General features: G+C 40.5%; 1 protein-coding gene across 1 annotated transcript; it reads left to right on the forward strand.

Moving 5' to 3' along the window:
• Positions 1-355: 355 nt before the first annotated feature.
• RIPPLY3 (ripply transcriptional repressor 3) lies at positions 356-15,121 on the forward strand. Its single transcript, XM_005303339.4, has 4 exons — positions 356-537; positions 1,975-2,041; positions 12,461-12,528; positions 13,538-15,121. The coding sequence occupies exons 1-4, from the start codon at positions 428-430 to the stop codon at positions 13,686-13,688; spliced, it is 396 nt and encodes a 131-aa protein (XP_005303396.2). The 5' UTR covers positions 356-427; the 3' UTR covers positions 13,689-15,121.
• Positions 15,122-16,154: the final 1,033 nt, after the last annotated feature.

Here is a 16,154-nt window from a genome sequence, read left to right on the forward strand (position 1 = left end):
ACTTTTTCCATTTGTTTTGTTAGATATTTGAGGCTGAAGATTTTCCTACATAATTTTTATTTACACACAAAGTCATATATTCACAGTGTACTTCACATAAAACAAAAATAGGTAAAAAGATGCAGTACAACATCCCAAAGGCAGAAAGATAAACAGTTTAGGTTATTTCCACTATAATGTGCTGATTAAAGTAAACTAAAGTACTGTATTTATTACACTCTTCATAGAACACCATGACAACAGGAAAACTTTGAAATAGTTGGAGGAGACAGAGGGGAACTCATTAAGGCCATTTCCCTCCGTTTACCTGAAGGCTTGCTTGTTTTAGGTAAGTACTCCTAAGTAGCTGCAATAAAGGAGGAGCTGAAATGCCTAGAGAACTAGCCAGCCAGGCACAGGAACACAAAACAGCAGACAGGCAAGCACTATGGAGGCTGCAGCTGCTAAATTCTTGTTGCAGACTACAGTGACTCAGATCTGTCACTCTGCCAGAGATATCCAGCCGCATTCTCTCCATCCAAGAGAACAGCCAGAAAGGTAAGACAGAGGAAAGGAGAAATGCTTCCTCAACAACCCAGTTTTAAAAATCTCTAGCAGAAATACTATGTAGTTACAATGGGCAAAGACAGGACTTGCATAAAGGCAGGCATTCAGACCCTGGAGAAGAAATTCTGTGTTCTCTCTAACTATTGACAAAATTTTTCATTAAAATAACACCACCTGCTAAACTACACTGTGGGATCCATACCACTTCCTTTGGCAGCAGAACAAAGTAATTGAAATAGCTAGCCTATCTCGTTGTTTAGACTTTAAATGCACATTGCCCATATTCAATGTGACCTTCTCAAATAGCTGATTGGAAACAGACTCCACCATAAAGAACTATCAGCTTAAAAAAAATGAAAACACGTCTGTTTTATCGCCTATTTTTACATGTTAAAAACATATTACAGAGCGAGTCAGAATTTTTATTTTTGCAAAAAATTGTCCTTTTTATTTGTAGGTTTCCAAATGATATTTTTTTCATTCAGCTCTAGTTACAAATAAGGTTGCTTTAACTGAAAGATAAGAACTGTTTTTTTCAGTTTATTTACTTTGAGTGTTTGACAGCAGTTAGAGTATAATCAGTTTCACTCTTTCCCCTTTGTGTGGGTATTTAGAAACAGAGGAGAGAAAATACATTTAAAAATAGGTAAATGTGGTTGTAAAACTAAAAAAATATTAGAGGGGAGAAAGAGGCTGGTGTAGTACCTGAAACTGCTGACATTTTTATTAAACTGATTAGATTTCAAGTCAGCAGCATCACTTTAATGCAATAAATTGCTAACTTAATAAAAATAGATCAGCCACCCTATGATCAACATATAAGCAAAAAAAAAATCAAGTTGATCATGCAAAACCAGGTGTAATCCACTTTAATTAGGAATACCTATTTGGGATGTCAGAGAGACAAGGTAGGCGAGGTAATTTCTATTGGAACAACATCTGTTAGTGGAAGGGACAAGCTTCAGAGCTCTTCCTCATGTCACTGAGGAATTGGGATAGTACAATTCAATAAATTACCTAATTTATTTAATGAATAATAAGATTCATAAGAAGTTAAGTATATTCTAGAAATTAAATATTCTAAAAATTGATTTAAGTGTAATCCCTTTGTGAGCCACTTGGATTGTGAAATCAATTAATATTGTACCGATAGCTAATATGTGGGAGTAACTGTTTATCCAGTTCAGACTTTCCTTTGATATTAATTTTAGTGCATGTAAACTGACAGCACATAGAGAAGAAGCCCACGGGCAGAATAATATCTACCACTGAAATCACATTTACCCACATCAATGTGTTGAGACAAGAATAAACTTATTTCAAAGGCACAGATAGCATGTAATGAAGATAACTGTCATTGCACTGAAATGTGCTTATTATCATAAAGAATTATCTATGAGAGTGTGTTGTTCTTCATTAAACTTTCAGCAACCCTACATTATGGAGACCCTGGATTCTCACAGCAAGAGATGCTGAACTGGGACGTCAAGGAATGGTAAGGTTAAGTTCTGGAAAAAATCATCAAAGAAAGCCAAATGTGTTTAAAAAAAAAAAGTCAAAACTAGGAGAACATAGGAGGCCAATTTTCTTCTTCTAAAAATTAGGGCAGTCGATTATTTGCAGTTAACTCATGCAATAAACTAAAAAAATTATGAATTGCACTGTTAAACAATAGAATAACAATTGAAATTTATTAACTATTTTTGGATATTTTTCTACATTTTCAAATATATTGATTTCTATTACAACACAGAATACAAAGTGCACAATGCTCACTTAATATTATTTTTATTACAAATATTTGCACTGTAAAAATGATAAAAGAAATAGTATTTTGCAATTCACCTCATAGAAGTAGTATAGTGCAATCTCTTTAGCGTGAAAGTGCAATTTACAAACATAGATTTTTTTTTGTTACATAACTGCACTCAAAAACAAAACAATGTAAAACTTTAGAGCCTACGAGTCCACTCAGTCCTACTTCTTGTTCAGCCAATGGCTAAGACAAATAAGTTTGTTTACATTTACGGGAGATAATACTGCCAGCTTTTTGTTTACAGTGTCACCTGAAAGTGAGAACAGGAATTCACATGGCACTTTTGTAGCTGGCATTGCAAGGTATTTATGTGCCAGATATGCTAACCATTTGTATGCTCCTTCATGCTTCCGCCACCATTCCAGAGGACATGCTTCCATGCTTATGACACTTGTTAAAAAAAGAATGCGTTAATTAAATTTTGACTGAACTCCTTGAGGGAGAATTGTATGTTTTGTGCTCAGTTTTACCCGCATTCTGCCATGTATTTCATATTATAGAAGTCTTGGTTGATGATCCAGCACATGTTGTTCGTTTTAAGAACACTTTCACTGCAGATTTGACAAAATGCAAAGAAGGTACCAATGTGAGGTTTCTAAAGATAGCTACAGCACTTGACCCAAGGTTTAAGAATCTGAAGTGCCACCCAAAATCTGAGCGGGACGAGGTGTGGAGCATGCTCTCAGAAGTCTTAAAAGAGCAACACTCTGATGCAGAAACTACAGAACCTGAACCATCAAAAAAGAAAAATCAACCTTCTGCTGGTGGCATCTGACTCAGATGATGAAAGTGAACATGTCTCAGTCTGTACTGCTTTGGATCGTATTGAGCAGAACCCGTCATCAGCATGGACGCCTGTCCCCTGGAATGGTGGTTGAAGCATGAAGGGCAGGGGTGAAAGTAAGGTGGTACGGGCTGGTATGGCATACCGGTAAAAAGTAGCTGCCAGCACCGGCCTGTACTGCTGACTTTAAAGCGCTGCCACAGTGCTTTAAAGCGCTTTAATGTCGCTGCCCCTTTTGCGCTGCCCATGGGCAGCCCTGCCGGGCCCTTTAAATCACCGCTGGAGCCCCGAGCAGTGTGGGCCAGGCAGCATGGATGGACAGGCTGGGGGACACTGACCCAAGCCCCTTCCCTTCAGCCCAAGGCCCCGCACCTTCTGGGGGGGAGGAGGAAACAGAACTGGCCCCATACCAGTAAGAGCTCCATTTTACTTTCACCCCTGCTGAAGGGACATATGAATTTGTATCGCATCTGGCACGTAAATATCTTGCAGTGCCAGCTAGAACAGTGCCAGGTGAACATCTATTCTCACTTTCAGGTGACATTGTAAATAAGAAACGGGCAGCATTGTCTCCTGCACCTGTAAACAAACTTGTTTGTCTTAGTGATTGGCTGAATAAGTGGACTTGTAGGCGCAAAATTTTTTTCTTTGTTTTATTTTTGAATGCAGGGGTTTTTTGTATATAATTCTATATTTGTAAATTCAACTTTCATGATAAAGGAGATTTAATTACAGTACTTGTATTAGGTGAATTGAAAAATATTGTTTCTTTTATTTTTTACAGCACAAATATTTGTAATCAAAAATAAATATAAAGTCAGCACTGTACACTTTGTATTCTGTGTTGTAATTGAAATAAAAATATTTGAAAATGTAGAAAACATCTAAAATATTTAAATAAATGGTATTCTATTATTGTTTAACAGTGCGATTAATTGCGATTAATTTTTTTAATCACTTGACCGCCCTAATAAAAATAGAACAACAGTTTCAAGGTACGTTTTTAATAACTCTGTTATTGTCTATAAAAACAGGACCTGGGATATCATAGCAGGTGTGAAAGGAAGCACAATAGTTAATGTTAAACAGCAATTTCCATTTTACCACCATTAAAATAACCTCTCAGGCTGAAGGTTTAATTTTTGGTCTCTGCCTAACTGTGAATGAGAGTGAGAAAGTTTGAGCAAAAAAAGTGATTTTTTTTTTTTTTTGGACAGTGTTACAGCTAAAACAGCTAGGGGAAGAAAGTTGAAATGTGGTATAAGAATAGTCTTTATTCAAAGGTACTTCTTAATATTCTGGTGATTGATTTTTTTTTAGTTCAAAGTACATAGCTCCAAGGAAGGCGTAAATACATTTAATGTAGGTTCCAATCCTTCAAACATTTATGCACATGCTCAACTTTAAGCATGTGAATAATCCTATTGACTTCAATGGTAGTACTCACATGCATAAGTGTTTGCAGGATCAGATCCATAGCTATGTATCTGAAAAGTTACTGAAGGCATAGCTAGCTAAGGCTACAGCTATCTACAATGTATATCTTATGAGGGTCACTGTTCATAGCGATTCCCCTACATTCTGAGGTGTGCAGCTGTGGAGCACCTTTTCTTCCCTTTTTGTGGGCCTTTTAAGGTTGGAGGCTGTTGCTGACCCAACCTTTGGATGGCTCCTGGATGAGAGCCAAGGAGGCAACTCCAGCAGGCTTACAGAAGAATGTACCTACACAGCAGAGTTCTAAGCTTTCCTGGCAGGTACCCATCAGATGAGTGGGTCTCCCACCCAACACTCCTTAGCACGTCTGCATCTATGGATACTCAGAACCAGCAGTGAGAACTTGAGGAATAAAGTAGCTAGAAGTTCCAAAGAGACTGGGCAACTTGGAGGAATTAAAGTTTCCGGGATCAGACAACTGTAATACTCTTTACGTTGAAAAAATATCACATCTGTATAGAACGCTTTATGCAACCTATACATGAGGTTTTCAGCTGTGCCTGGCTCCCACCAATTTATTCACTGAATGTATGAAGTTCATCCATGTTAATTGCTAGGAGCCTGCCACTGTTAAAAAATTTATGCACAGTTCAAACAGCTAGTTTTAATATTAATGTTTCCCTTGTTGTCCAGAACCTCCCAACTCCCTCTCTTTTATGCTGCAGGGCCCACCCAAGCTCCCCCATTAAACCAGGAGTCTCCACAGTTGGGGACCTAATGAGGAATGAAGGAGAAGAGCCCCACTTTGGCACTCCTTACCAGGTGCACAATAGCTGAGGAAGATTCTTGACTACTTTATAAGGTGGGGGGGGGGGGCGGATAACGAGGGGGAAGCCCCATTCTAATAGACTTAAGCAAGCTTCCTCAGCTACAGAATTCCTATATTTGCAGAAGAATGACATCTACCTATGAGCTTCCTAAAGTGCATGAGGCAAGATGTTCCGTTGGTGTCTAGCCAAGTAATTCTATATTATGGAAGTTGCACATGCTACATCAACAGAGCTTCGAGTCCCGAAGAGTGAAGTAGCTTTATTTTTCCCCTCTTCCTTTTAGAAAAGAAACAGGAAATTCCATACAAAAAACACATTGAGAAAGTGAAAATTGCACAGCAAAACACTAAAGAATGGAAAATTGGCAACATTAAGATTACACAAGTAACCTTAACTCAGTCCCTTAGTGCACATGCATTACAATACAATCTTTAGTTGTCTGATAATTAAGGCAACTGTCATGGGTATTTTTAGTAAAAGTCATGGACTAGTCACAGACAATGAACAAAAATTCACAGCCCATGACCTGTCCATGACTTACCATAATTTCCCCTGACTAAATCTTAGTGGGGATGGGGTGTCACTGCTGGGGGTGGTGGTGGCTGGGGGCCTGCTGCTTGGGGGGGGGGGCCTTGGGGGGGGCAGTAGCACCACCTGCTGGGAGCTGCCAAGAAGAGGCTGCTCCAGCCACCCCCAGGGCTGCCCCCCTCGCCTCTCCTCTCCTCTCCTGCTCCAGCCACCCCAGGACCACTGCCGCGGGCTTGCGTATGTACAACGCACCTAATTGTAGTGCATGGACTCTGCATTTATCATGAACTCTGCAAATTGAACTACCTTTGCTGCAAATTGAACTACCTTTGCTGCAAAGCAAATTAGTCTAGTATTGTTCATGTGCATGCAATGATGCTATGCGCTGCTTTGGTAGTCTTTTAACGACTATCCCACAGTGCTTTGCAGGCAACCATTGCTGACATGTCTGTTTACCTGTGTGCCCTCCCCTGCTCTGGGATGAAGTTGACTGCATGTCCCCTCACATTTAAATGCTGGCACACAGACAGATTTTGTCCATTCACTCCTGGATTCCAGTTTACCACAATAGCTGCAATAGTACTCCAGAAGCCTCCACTTGAGCAGCCGATTGGAGCCTAACCAAGACCTTGGAGCTCATCACCACCTGGGGCAAAGTATTAGTGCAGGAAGCTCTTGTGACCAGCCACTGTAATAAAAATCTTTTTTGTGGACATTGCTAGATAGATGTCAATGAGGAGGCGGCACAATTGGGATGCCAAACAGGACCAGATAGGCAGCGAAAAGCTCAGGAGCACCTACATTAAAGACAAAGGACAAAAGCGGGGGTGGGGGGAATCCAGCGGCGGCTTGTTTCAAGTCCTTATCAATGGCAGAATGGTTGGCAAACCTGAGGGGCATAAAACAGAGAACTTGTGATGCAATGTTCATGGACATTATTACAGCATCCCAGAAACAAAAGAATTAAAAAAATGCAGAGAGGTAGAGGCAGTATCTGAAGACTAAGAGGAATCCAACAAGGAGCTTTCCAGGGAGATCACTGCAGTGGCAAAGAACAGTATGGAAAGAGATACAGGGACGAAGAGCTCCTGGAGGCAATAAAAAGCCTTGATGCTCTGTTGCAGCACATTACTGTTAGGGCAGCAGGCAATGCAGTACTGCAAACCACCACCCAGCCATGTTATGCAGCCCGGGACAATACAGGCTACTGAGAAAACTCCTCTCCCCTCTCCCAGAGGCCATCGCTCCTTCCAGACCATCAAGAACAGTGGCAAATGGACCCCAGCTCTTTTGAGCCCTCTATTGCCCCTGGTATCTTTGAGCTTTGGCACTCTATCCCAGAAAGCCCACAAACCAGAAAAGCCAGAGCCAAAATTTATACTTGCCAGTGACTTTAAGCTCCCCAGCCCATTGTGTTGTGCCTGGCAGTGCACTGTTTTGTTTCACTGGTGGTTCAATGAAACAGTTTTGTTTTTAATAATTAAAAGCCATTTGTCATTTTCGTTTCAGTTGAGCCTTCACTTCTGTTTGTTACATAACAGATTATGAAATTAAAAGTTCATTATTACATTAATAAGGAACCAGCAGTTCATTTTACACAGAAAATAGTTGTTTGCACGAATTCATAAGGTTTTACAAACACATGTAGGCAACAACGCAGGGTGCAATAGGTATTGCCACAACGTTGCACTTTCAACACGCATAAACAATGCTGAAACAAAACTAATCCCACACCCTTCACAGGTTTACAGCTGGATGTACAGCTACAGTTTCAGGCCTGAGACTCAAAATAAGAGCAATAGGCGGCCCTGACAGCATTTCCCTTGGCTGTTTGCATTCTGTATTGGACACCTTGTTGGGTGCTGAAGCAGCTGAGTAAGTCTCTGCACCTCACTCTCCCACCCACCACTCTTACTCTCACAAATATAGTGCAAAATACAACATGCTGCTATGATCTCCAGGATGTTTTTTTCTGCAGCTTCCAATTGACTTCTCCAACAGCACCATTTCCCTTTCAGATCTCTACTCAGCTACCATTCTGCAGCTACTGAGGCAGTAGTTAAACAGTTTCTTCCTTGTGTCCAAGTGGTCTGTGAATGGCTTCATTAACCAGGGAAGGAGAGGATAAGCTGGGTCTCACAGGATGACCAAAGCAATGTCCACATCAATAAAAATCCACCGTGTTGCCAGGGGCAAACAGTCCTTTCTCCATTAATTTTAATAGAGCAGAGTTTCAAAATATCCTAGCTTCATGTGGACTCTTGCAGACAACCCAGCATTTGTGTCCATAAGCCTGCCATGGTTTTTGACAAGCCCTTGGAGCATCATGGAGAACTACTCTTTTCTGTTTTTGAATTTTGAGCCCTGATGGGGCTAATAGGCATATGGGTCCCATCAATTGCCCAAATACAGTCTGGGAACCTCACGCATGCAAAGTCATCAATAACCTCCTGAGAATTACAAAGCTTTTTAACATGGTGCAACAGTACCTTTTCCGTGGCATCATACCCCTGCATGACAATGACCGCAATGGTTGATCTTCCCACACCAAAATTGGTTTGCTATGGAGCAGTAGCATTTGGGGGTGGCCAGCGTCCAGATGGCAATTGCTACCTGCAGTGCCCCATACTCCTGGGTAAGCATGTTGGTTCGCTGCCACTGAAGCTCCAGGGCTAGTGCAGCACATATCTCCAGAAAGGTTGTCTTCCCCATCGTGAAATTCTCTCACCACTGCTGGTCATCCCAGGTCTGCAGAACAATCATTTCCTACCAATCCACGCTAGTTTCCTGAGCCCAGAAGCAGGACTGCACACTGTGAAGCTGCTCCAGGAATGGTCCTTGTGATCACAGAACCCCCCCCCTTGGGAGCTGCCAGCTGATGTGCCAAGACTACCCCTGCCTTTGCCTTCCTGCCCCATCACCTTAGGACTTCAGTGCCTAAGACTTGCTAGCCTGCTGCAAACCCAAGCCAGACTTGCTAGCCTGCTGCAAACCCAGACCCAAGTCTGAATCATGTCTCCTAACAGCTGTAGGCTTACCTGAAAGCAGCTAACAGAAGTGTTCTTGTCTTTAACACTCAGATGCCCAACTCCCAATGGGGTCTAAACCCAAATAAATCCATTTTACCCTGTATAAAGCTTATGCAGGGTAAACTCATAAATTGTTCGTCCTCTATAACACTGATAGAGAGATATGCACAGCTGTTTGCCCACCCAGGTATTAACACATTCTCTGAGTTAATTAATAAGTAAAAAGTGATTTTATTAAATACAGAAAGTAGGATTGAAGTGGTTCCTAGTAGTAACGGACAGAACAAAGTAAGTCACCAAGCAAAATAAAATACAACACGCAAATCTATGTCTAATCAAACTGAATACAGATAATCTCACCCTTAGAGATGCTTCAGTAAGTTTTTAATTCAGACTGGACACCTTCCAGGCCTGGGCACAATTCTTTCCCCTGGTACAGCTCTTGTTCCAGCTCAGGTGGTAGCTAGGGGATTCTTCATGATGGCTTGTTCTGTTCTACCCATTTATATATCTTTTGCATAAGGTGGGAATCCTTTGTCCCTCTGGGTTCCCACCCCCCCACTTCTCAATGGAAAAGCACTAGGTTGAAGATGGATTCCAGTTCAGGTGACATGATCACATGTCACTGTAAGACCCCAAGCCTTCATTCCTCCCAGCCTGACTCACAAGATGGCTTGCCTGCAAACAGAGCCATCCACAGTCAATTGTCCTGGTTGATGGAAGCCATCAAGATTCCAAACAACCATTAATGGCCCACACTTTGCATAATTACAATAGGCCCTCAGAGTTATATTTCATATTTCTAGTTTCAGATAAAAGAGTGATACATTTATACAAATAGGATGACCACACTCAGTAGATTATAAGCTTTGTTCTCACAAGAGATCTTTTGCATGAAGCATATTCCAGTTATATTATATTCACTCATTAGCATATTTTTATAAAATCATATAGACTGCAACGTCACAGTCCTCTACTATCAGTTGCTTGGTGTCTTCCTCATCCGCATCCTGGTTCCGTTGCTGCTGAAGATTCTTCTGTTGCTGGAAGAGCTGCTGCCACCACATTGTCTGCTCTGTGGTGCAGCTGGTGAAGTCCAACACTGATTCATTCAGTGTTGAGTGCTGAAATACACATCAAGCAGCCTCTGCATATTTGAGGTTGCCAGCAAAGTGGCATGGAGCATTGTTGGAACAGAGCTGGCTGACAGCAATTCTAAAAAGGCATTGGCCTGCACATAAAGTAAGAACAGGACGAAGACAGATGAATCGTGGGATTTTTCCTTTATTAAAGTTGAACTCCCTGGCTTCTGCTATGCATCCCACAATGTGCAGCAAGAAAAAACCCACAATGGACTTTTCTCAGCAGCAAAGCAAAGGAGCATGGGTTACCCTCCAAGAATGCCATGCCTTCAGTTCTCAGCAAATCACTGCCATGTGAACACAATGATGCACACTGACAAGGGCATAGCATTCCATGTGCATTGGCAGAGGGCATACCATCCCATATGCATGCTACTACTGCAGCTAGCATACTGTGCATTCCCAGATGTGCAGCAAAAAGATGCAGATTAAACCCTCATGCATGCAGAATATCTTGTTTTTCAGAGCACCCAGCAAATTAGTACAAATATGCTCTTTTGCGTGTTTAGCCAGCATAACAAGATCCCTTTCAAAGTATCCATCAAACGGGACACCATCTTAGAGCCCGGCCATCCTTTTAATAAGAGCCAGATTAAGTTTTAGGTCACAGGTTTTCAGTACAGACAAGGCATTCTGCCTTGTTATGGAAGGAGTGTCATATTTCTCAACAGCAATTACGTATTGATGAAATCTGCAGTAAATCTTGATTTTCTTTGTACAACACTTGGCCTTGAGGTCACACAGGTATAAGGGGTAAAATAGGGAAGGAGACTTATTGGCCCAGGTTGGAATTGTGAGCTGTATAGGGGCTTTCAAATACAAATTCAAAGCAAAGTTTTTATCTACATTTTGGTTCACTGCCTTTAATCTTTCATAGTGCCCTCAGAGTGCTTTTGTAAAGGGGCACTCACCTGTTGAGCAGCTGGGTGTGGTACTACAGTCCTTTTCTTGCTTCTGGTGTCCCGAGCAGGTTGCCAGCCACCCTTGGAGGATCTTCAGTGTCTTGACCCTCCAGTCAAGTCACAGTGTCCAAATAAATCCTTTCTGACATATTAAAAAGTCAGATAATTAAACAGTCTATTTCCCCTCACTAGGGCCTTCAGCCCTGCCTCTGGGCCCTTTAAATTCAGTCCTGTATTTTAGCTCCTAAACAAGGCCTGTCCCCTTCTTGGGGTTTAGACCACTTTATCTAGGCCACTAGAGGAACCCAGCCCAGGCACCCTATACACAGCAGCCACACACTTCTCACCACCTTTATTACCAGCCCTATCTCAGGATCAACATCCCCAGGTTCTTCTCCCTCTGCAATCTCAGTGTAAATTCAGCCAGAAATAACCTCTAGCTACTTGTCATTCTCCTTTGGCCAGAGAAGAACCCACTTCTTCCCTCCTTTGGTCCAAGCCAGGAACTGATATGCTAAGCTCCTGCAGCTCCTTTTATCTAAGCCTGCTGGGCTCTGACTGGCTGTCTCTAGCCCTTGGAGAATCAGGTCTCTCTAGTTTTCAAGATGGCCACTCCAGTAAGGCCTCTCTAGGCAGTGGTGGAGGACCACTTTTGAGGTTCTTTCCCTTGTACCTTGCTTTTTCCTGGGGTGGGGTGCAGAAAAGCAGCAGGGCTTCCCCAGTACAACCCTTCTCAGCTTTGCTGTACCAAGTTAGTCACTGCAGTATCAGAACCTGTGTAGGTAAGTTCAGCAATAGCTATCCATTGACTATCCTTTATGGACAGGGATACAGACTAGATGATCCAAAAAATCTTTTTAATCTCTATCTTCTGTGGTACCCTCCTCATTTTGAAAAGTACCATGGGATCTTTGATTTCACTCAGCAGCTCCCTCTCCAGGACCAGGGTAAAAGAGACTTCAGTTTAACATCGCATTCACAGTACCTCTAATAGTATAGCATCTCCTAGTATTCCACTGCAGTGTCTGCATTGGATAGGAGCACAAATTGTGGTGTGGCTCGAGTCCTCCATTTTAGAGGTTATTGCTGCCAGCTGAACCCAAAAAACACAAAAGAAATGTCTTGGTGTGTTTGTTCAGCACCTAGCACAATGGACCGGGCCCATTAGGTGCTACATTAGCAAAGTAATAATAATAGTAATCATTTAAAAAAGAATGTTCCCTTTAAAACAAAAGCCTGAAATATTGAATTATTCATTTAGATGGGAAGTTTTAAGTACAGTAGTTTGAAAATTTAACTCAGTGGAATTATACTCCACAGATGTCTGATATTATAATACCTGAGATTTAATTAATATATAGTATGCATTTTCTTGCCATTACAAGAAAATTGTAAAATCTTAGATAATTTTTATAGCTGTTTCTAAATCACACATATGTGTCTTTACAGTCTGAACTGGACGGTGATCAGAGAAATTTTAGCTCAAAAGGAGCTTTGGGGTTTCAGCATCCAGTGAGGTGAGATGAATCCTATAAGTTGATCCAGGAAAAGTGAAATTTGTATTTTTGTTCTTCAGTAATAAATTTCCTCCGTGACAAAGTGTTAAACTGTGTAATTCACCTGAGAAGACTCAAGGTAAGCAGGATCTGAAGCAATAGGCTAAATCATGACATTAGAAAGCCATAGAAAGAGCCAATGTCATCCTGACAGACCAGACTTACCCCACTGTGAGTTAAGGTTTCATAATTAACATTCCTCAGAAACGGAAATTTAAAATTAAGGTATCTAATAGTACATACCTTCTCCTCCTCTACCCAGAGAGACACATCTCACCACTAGAACCACCCCACACAAAAACAGATCACAGCCTTAAACCAGCCTTCCAGCACCCTTCCTCAAACTCCCCACCACCATTAACAAACACATCCTCTCTCTGACTACCAAGTCTGCACAGTTCTAGAAAAATCACATTTGCTCATGTTCTCAGGAGCAGCACTTTGTCAAATAGAGACCTCTGGCTAACCCAATATTTGACACCCCCCCCCCCCCCCAAAAAAAGTAACTGGGGATAAACAGTCACTGCCAAAACCAATAGTACTGACCAGGGAACAGATGGGACTACTTCAATGAGGCCTTTAGATAGAAGGATGGTTTAAAACATGGAGAGATGAAGAGGAGAGAGAAGCCATCAAGGATTCAGAAGAGCCTCCCTTCCACAAGGAAGGGAAGAAATGTAGCCTTCAGACACAAGCTTTGAGTCAGTTAGTCTGGAAGGATTCTAATACACCTCTACCCCGATATAACGCGACCCGATATCATATGAATTTGGATATAACACGGTAAAGCAGTGCTCCGGGGGGGGGGCGGCGCACTCCGGCGGATCAAAGCAATATAACGTGATATAACGATATAACGCGGTTTTACCTATAACGTGGTAAGATTTTTTGGCTCCCGAGGACAGCGTTATATCGAGGTAGAGGTGTAGTTTACATGTTTTTTATAAGTGGTTTTGTTTTGTTTTACTAGACTTTATTTGCCCAAATCTAAATCTCAGAAGTTCCTACACAACATTGGAAAGAAGGTTCTGGCCAGTTTTCCAGTACAAGCCACAATTCATTTCTACAACGACAACTCTGATTCTGAAGATGACGAGGAAGGAAGGAATTCAGCTTTATAATGAACATACTCAGCCTCTGAGGACCATGTAAATGAAGAGACAAAAAATGGCCTCTAATGTGTTTACTAGCAAAAATCATATAAACCAAAAAACAGATCTAAAGCTCATGTGAGAATCATCTTCTTGCTGTCATGTGAAAAATAGTGGGGAGATGCAAATGGCAACAAACATGGAAGGTTTGTTTTCTTTTTGGGAGGCTTACAGGAACAAAAGTCCTTAGAGCAGTTTTTAGAATTTTAGGTTGCAAGAGCTTAGTGTGGTCCCCAAACTCACTCTGGCTGGAGTAACATCTGTATTAAGACCATTAATGTCACTGTTACCATTGCACTGTGTTCAGCACAAATGCTATATTATGTTGTGTTGAAAGATGAAAATATATGCCTGATTATGGGAAAAATATACATGCCCCCTACACCTCTCTAAATTTGATTTTTTTGGTGAGATGTGTAAAATGAGAAACTCATATCCATTGTCCCACTATATCGTCTGGGATTCTGCCTGTAAGCTGCTACAAGTTCTGCTCCCTAAGTAATCAGAAAAGAGCCCTGCCATTAATCAGGGAAAGGTGCCAAAGCATGAATAATAAAATATGATTTAACAGTGAATTAAGGTGTGTATTAGAGAATTTTAAACAACAAAACAACAACAACAACAAAGGCTGAGGTGTAGCTATAGAAGGACCTTAGATGCATGAAAAATGTGCAGAAGAGAAAATTTAAGAAGGGTCCGAACTACAAAATTCAAATCCTATTCTAAACTTTTCTAAAATGTAGTGGGTTTGAAGCAGGGATTTTAGCATAGCTTATTACAAGTCAACTATAAAGTTTGGATTTAGAGCGGAACATCCTCTAGTTTATTTTGTGTTCAGACGCAGGGTGACCAAGTTACTGCTTAGTCTTGCTAATTGCTTTCATAAGCCATTTTAACAACATTATGCCAAGTTCACCTTTCTAGACGAAGCTTTTAAAATCTGCTTCCTATCACAGACTTTGACATGTAGGCAGGGTTTTGAAAGGATTCTTTATTACACCCCTCCCCTGCAAACTTCCAAATTCAAAATATCTCTTCCTAGTTTCTCACTTGTAGTGTTGGAGTATTGCTGTTTGTCTTATAAATATTTTGTACAGTTTCTAGATGTATGAAAAGAATTAACTGCCATCTTATTTTGAGTACAGCCCTGATTCTGCAAAGATTTATGCATGTGCTTAACTTTATGTATTTCTGAATATTTCAGTTGAAATCAGTGGGACTACTCTTGTCCCTAAAGTTATGTGCTTGAATAACTGCTTGCAGAATTAGGGTATAAGACATTCCATTGCATTAAATTAGATTTATTGGAACAATATCAATTTAATTTTTATTTTTTTTTCTCTCCTTTGTAAAAACTTGTATACAGATTAGAAAATAAAATTTCTCACTTTTCATTTGAGAAACATTAATGTTCTCCTTTCCCCTAAGTTTCTAATGGAATTGAAATGAGCATTGCTATTTATTTCCTTCTTTGTGCTGCAGTCACATGATTACAGTGTATCTCTGGGATCAGGACAAGTCCAATCCCGTAATTCTTCATTTAAGTACAGTACATGTATTGTCTTCTATAGGTCATTTTATGTGAGTCATGATTGCTCACATGAATAAGGGATTGTAGAATCAGGGCCAATGTTAGTTACCAGCTGCTGCATTGGGTGGCAAAGAAACTAGGTTTTGTTTTCACATCATCATTACTGCATGATAGTAATGGTAACAATGGGATTTTAAGGAAAAGAGCATACCTGGAATCAGGGAATATCCCCTACTGCAGAATCAAACTGTTTTAAAGACAGATCTAATTACGAAGAGTTCAAAAGATTTTGAGCATGCACCATTAACATTTTTACAAACTATTCAGTAAATGTAGACACACTGAAAGGGTGCTGTAAAATCCATTTAAACCCAAATCAATGAACTAGTTAGCACACAAACTTTGCATTCACACTTTTAAATCTCAAACAAAGTATACACAAAGAAGTCCTTTAATGCTAGTAATACCCATTGCCTTTGCAACTTTAAAGGAGCAGTGACTGTTTCCATTATAAAACATTTTCTGTGTTTTATTCATCCTAAACTGAAATTTTACATATGAGTTTTGAGTCAGGATGTAAATATAATCCAAAAAATAGCTAACATTATTTAAGCTCTTACTCATACACTTAAATCTAATATTATTAAAGTTCCTTGAAGGGATGAACTATGACAGGAAAAAAAACGAGTTAACTAAAACCTTTCCAATTTCACTCATGCCATTATGTGTAGAGGGATCTGAGCCCATATAGCATATGACAATATATCATCCATTGACTTAATATATTTCGGAAAGAGCCCTTAATATTACACAATACTATACCTTAACACAACTCTGACTAAAATGCAAGACACGTGCACATTTGAAAAAAAAAAAACTAAAGCAAAATTCAACAATATGTTCAT

Source organism: Chrysemys picta, chromosome 1, assembly GCF_011386835.1.
Source record: "Chrysemys picta bellii isolate R12L10 chromosome 1, ASM1138683v2, whole genome shotgun sequence".
NCBI classification, from domain to species: Eukaryota; Metazoa; Chordata; order Testudines; family Emydidae; genus Chrysemys; species Chrysemys picta.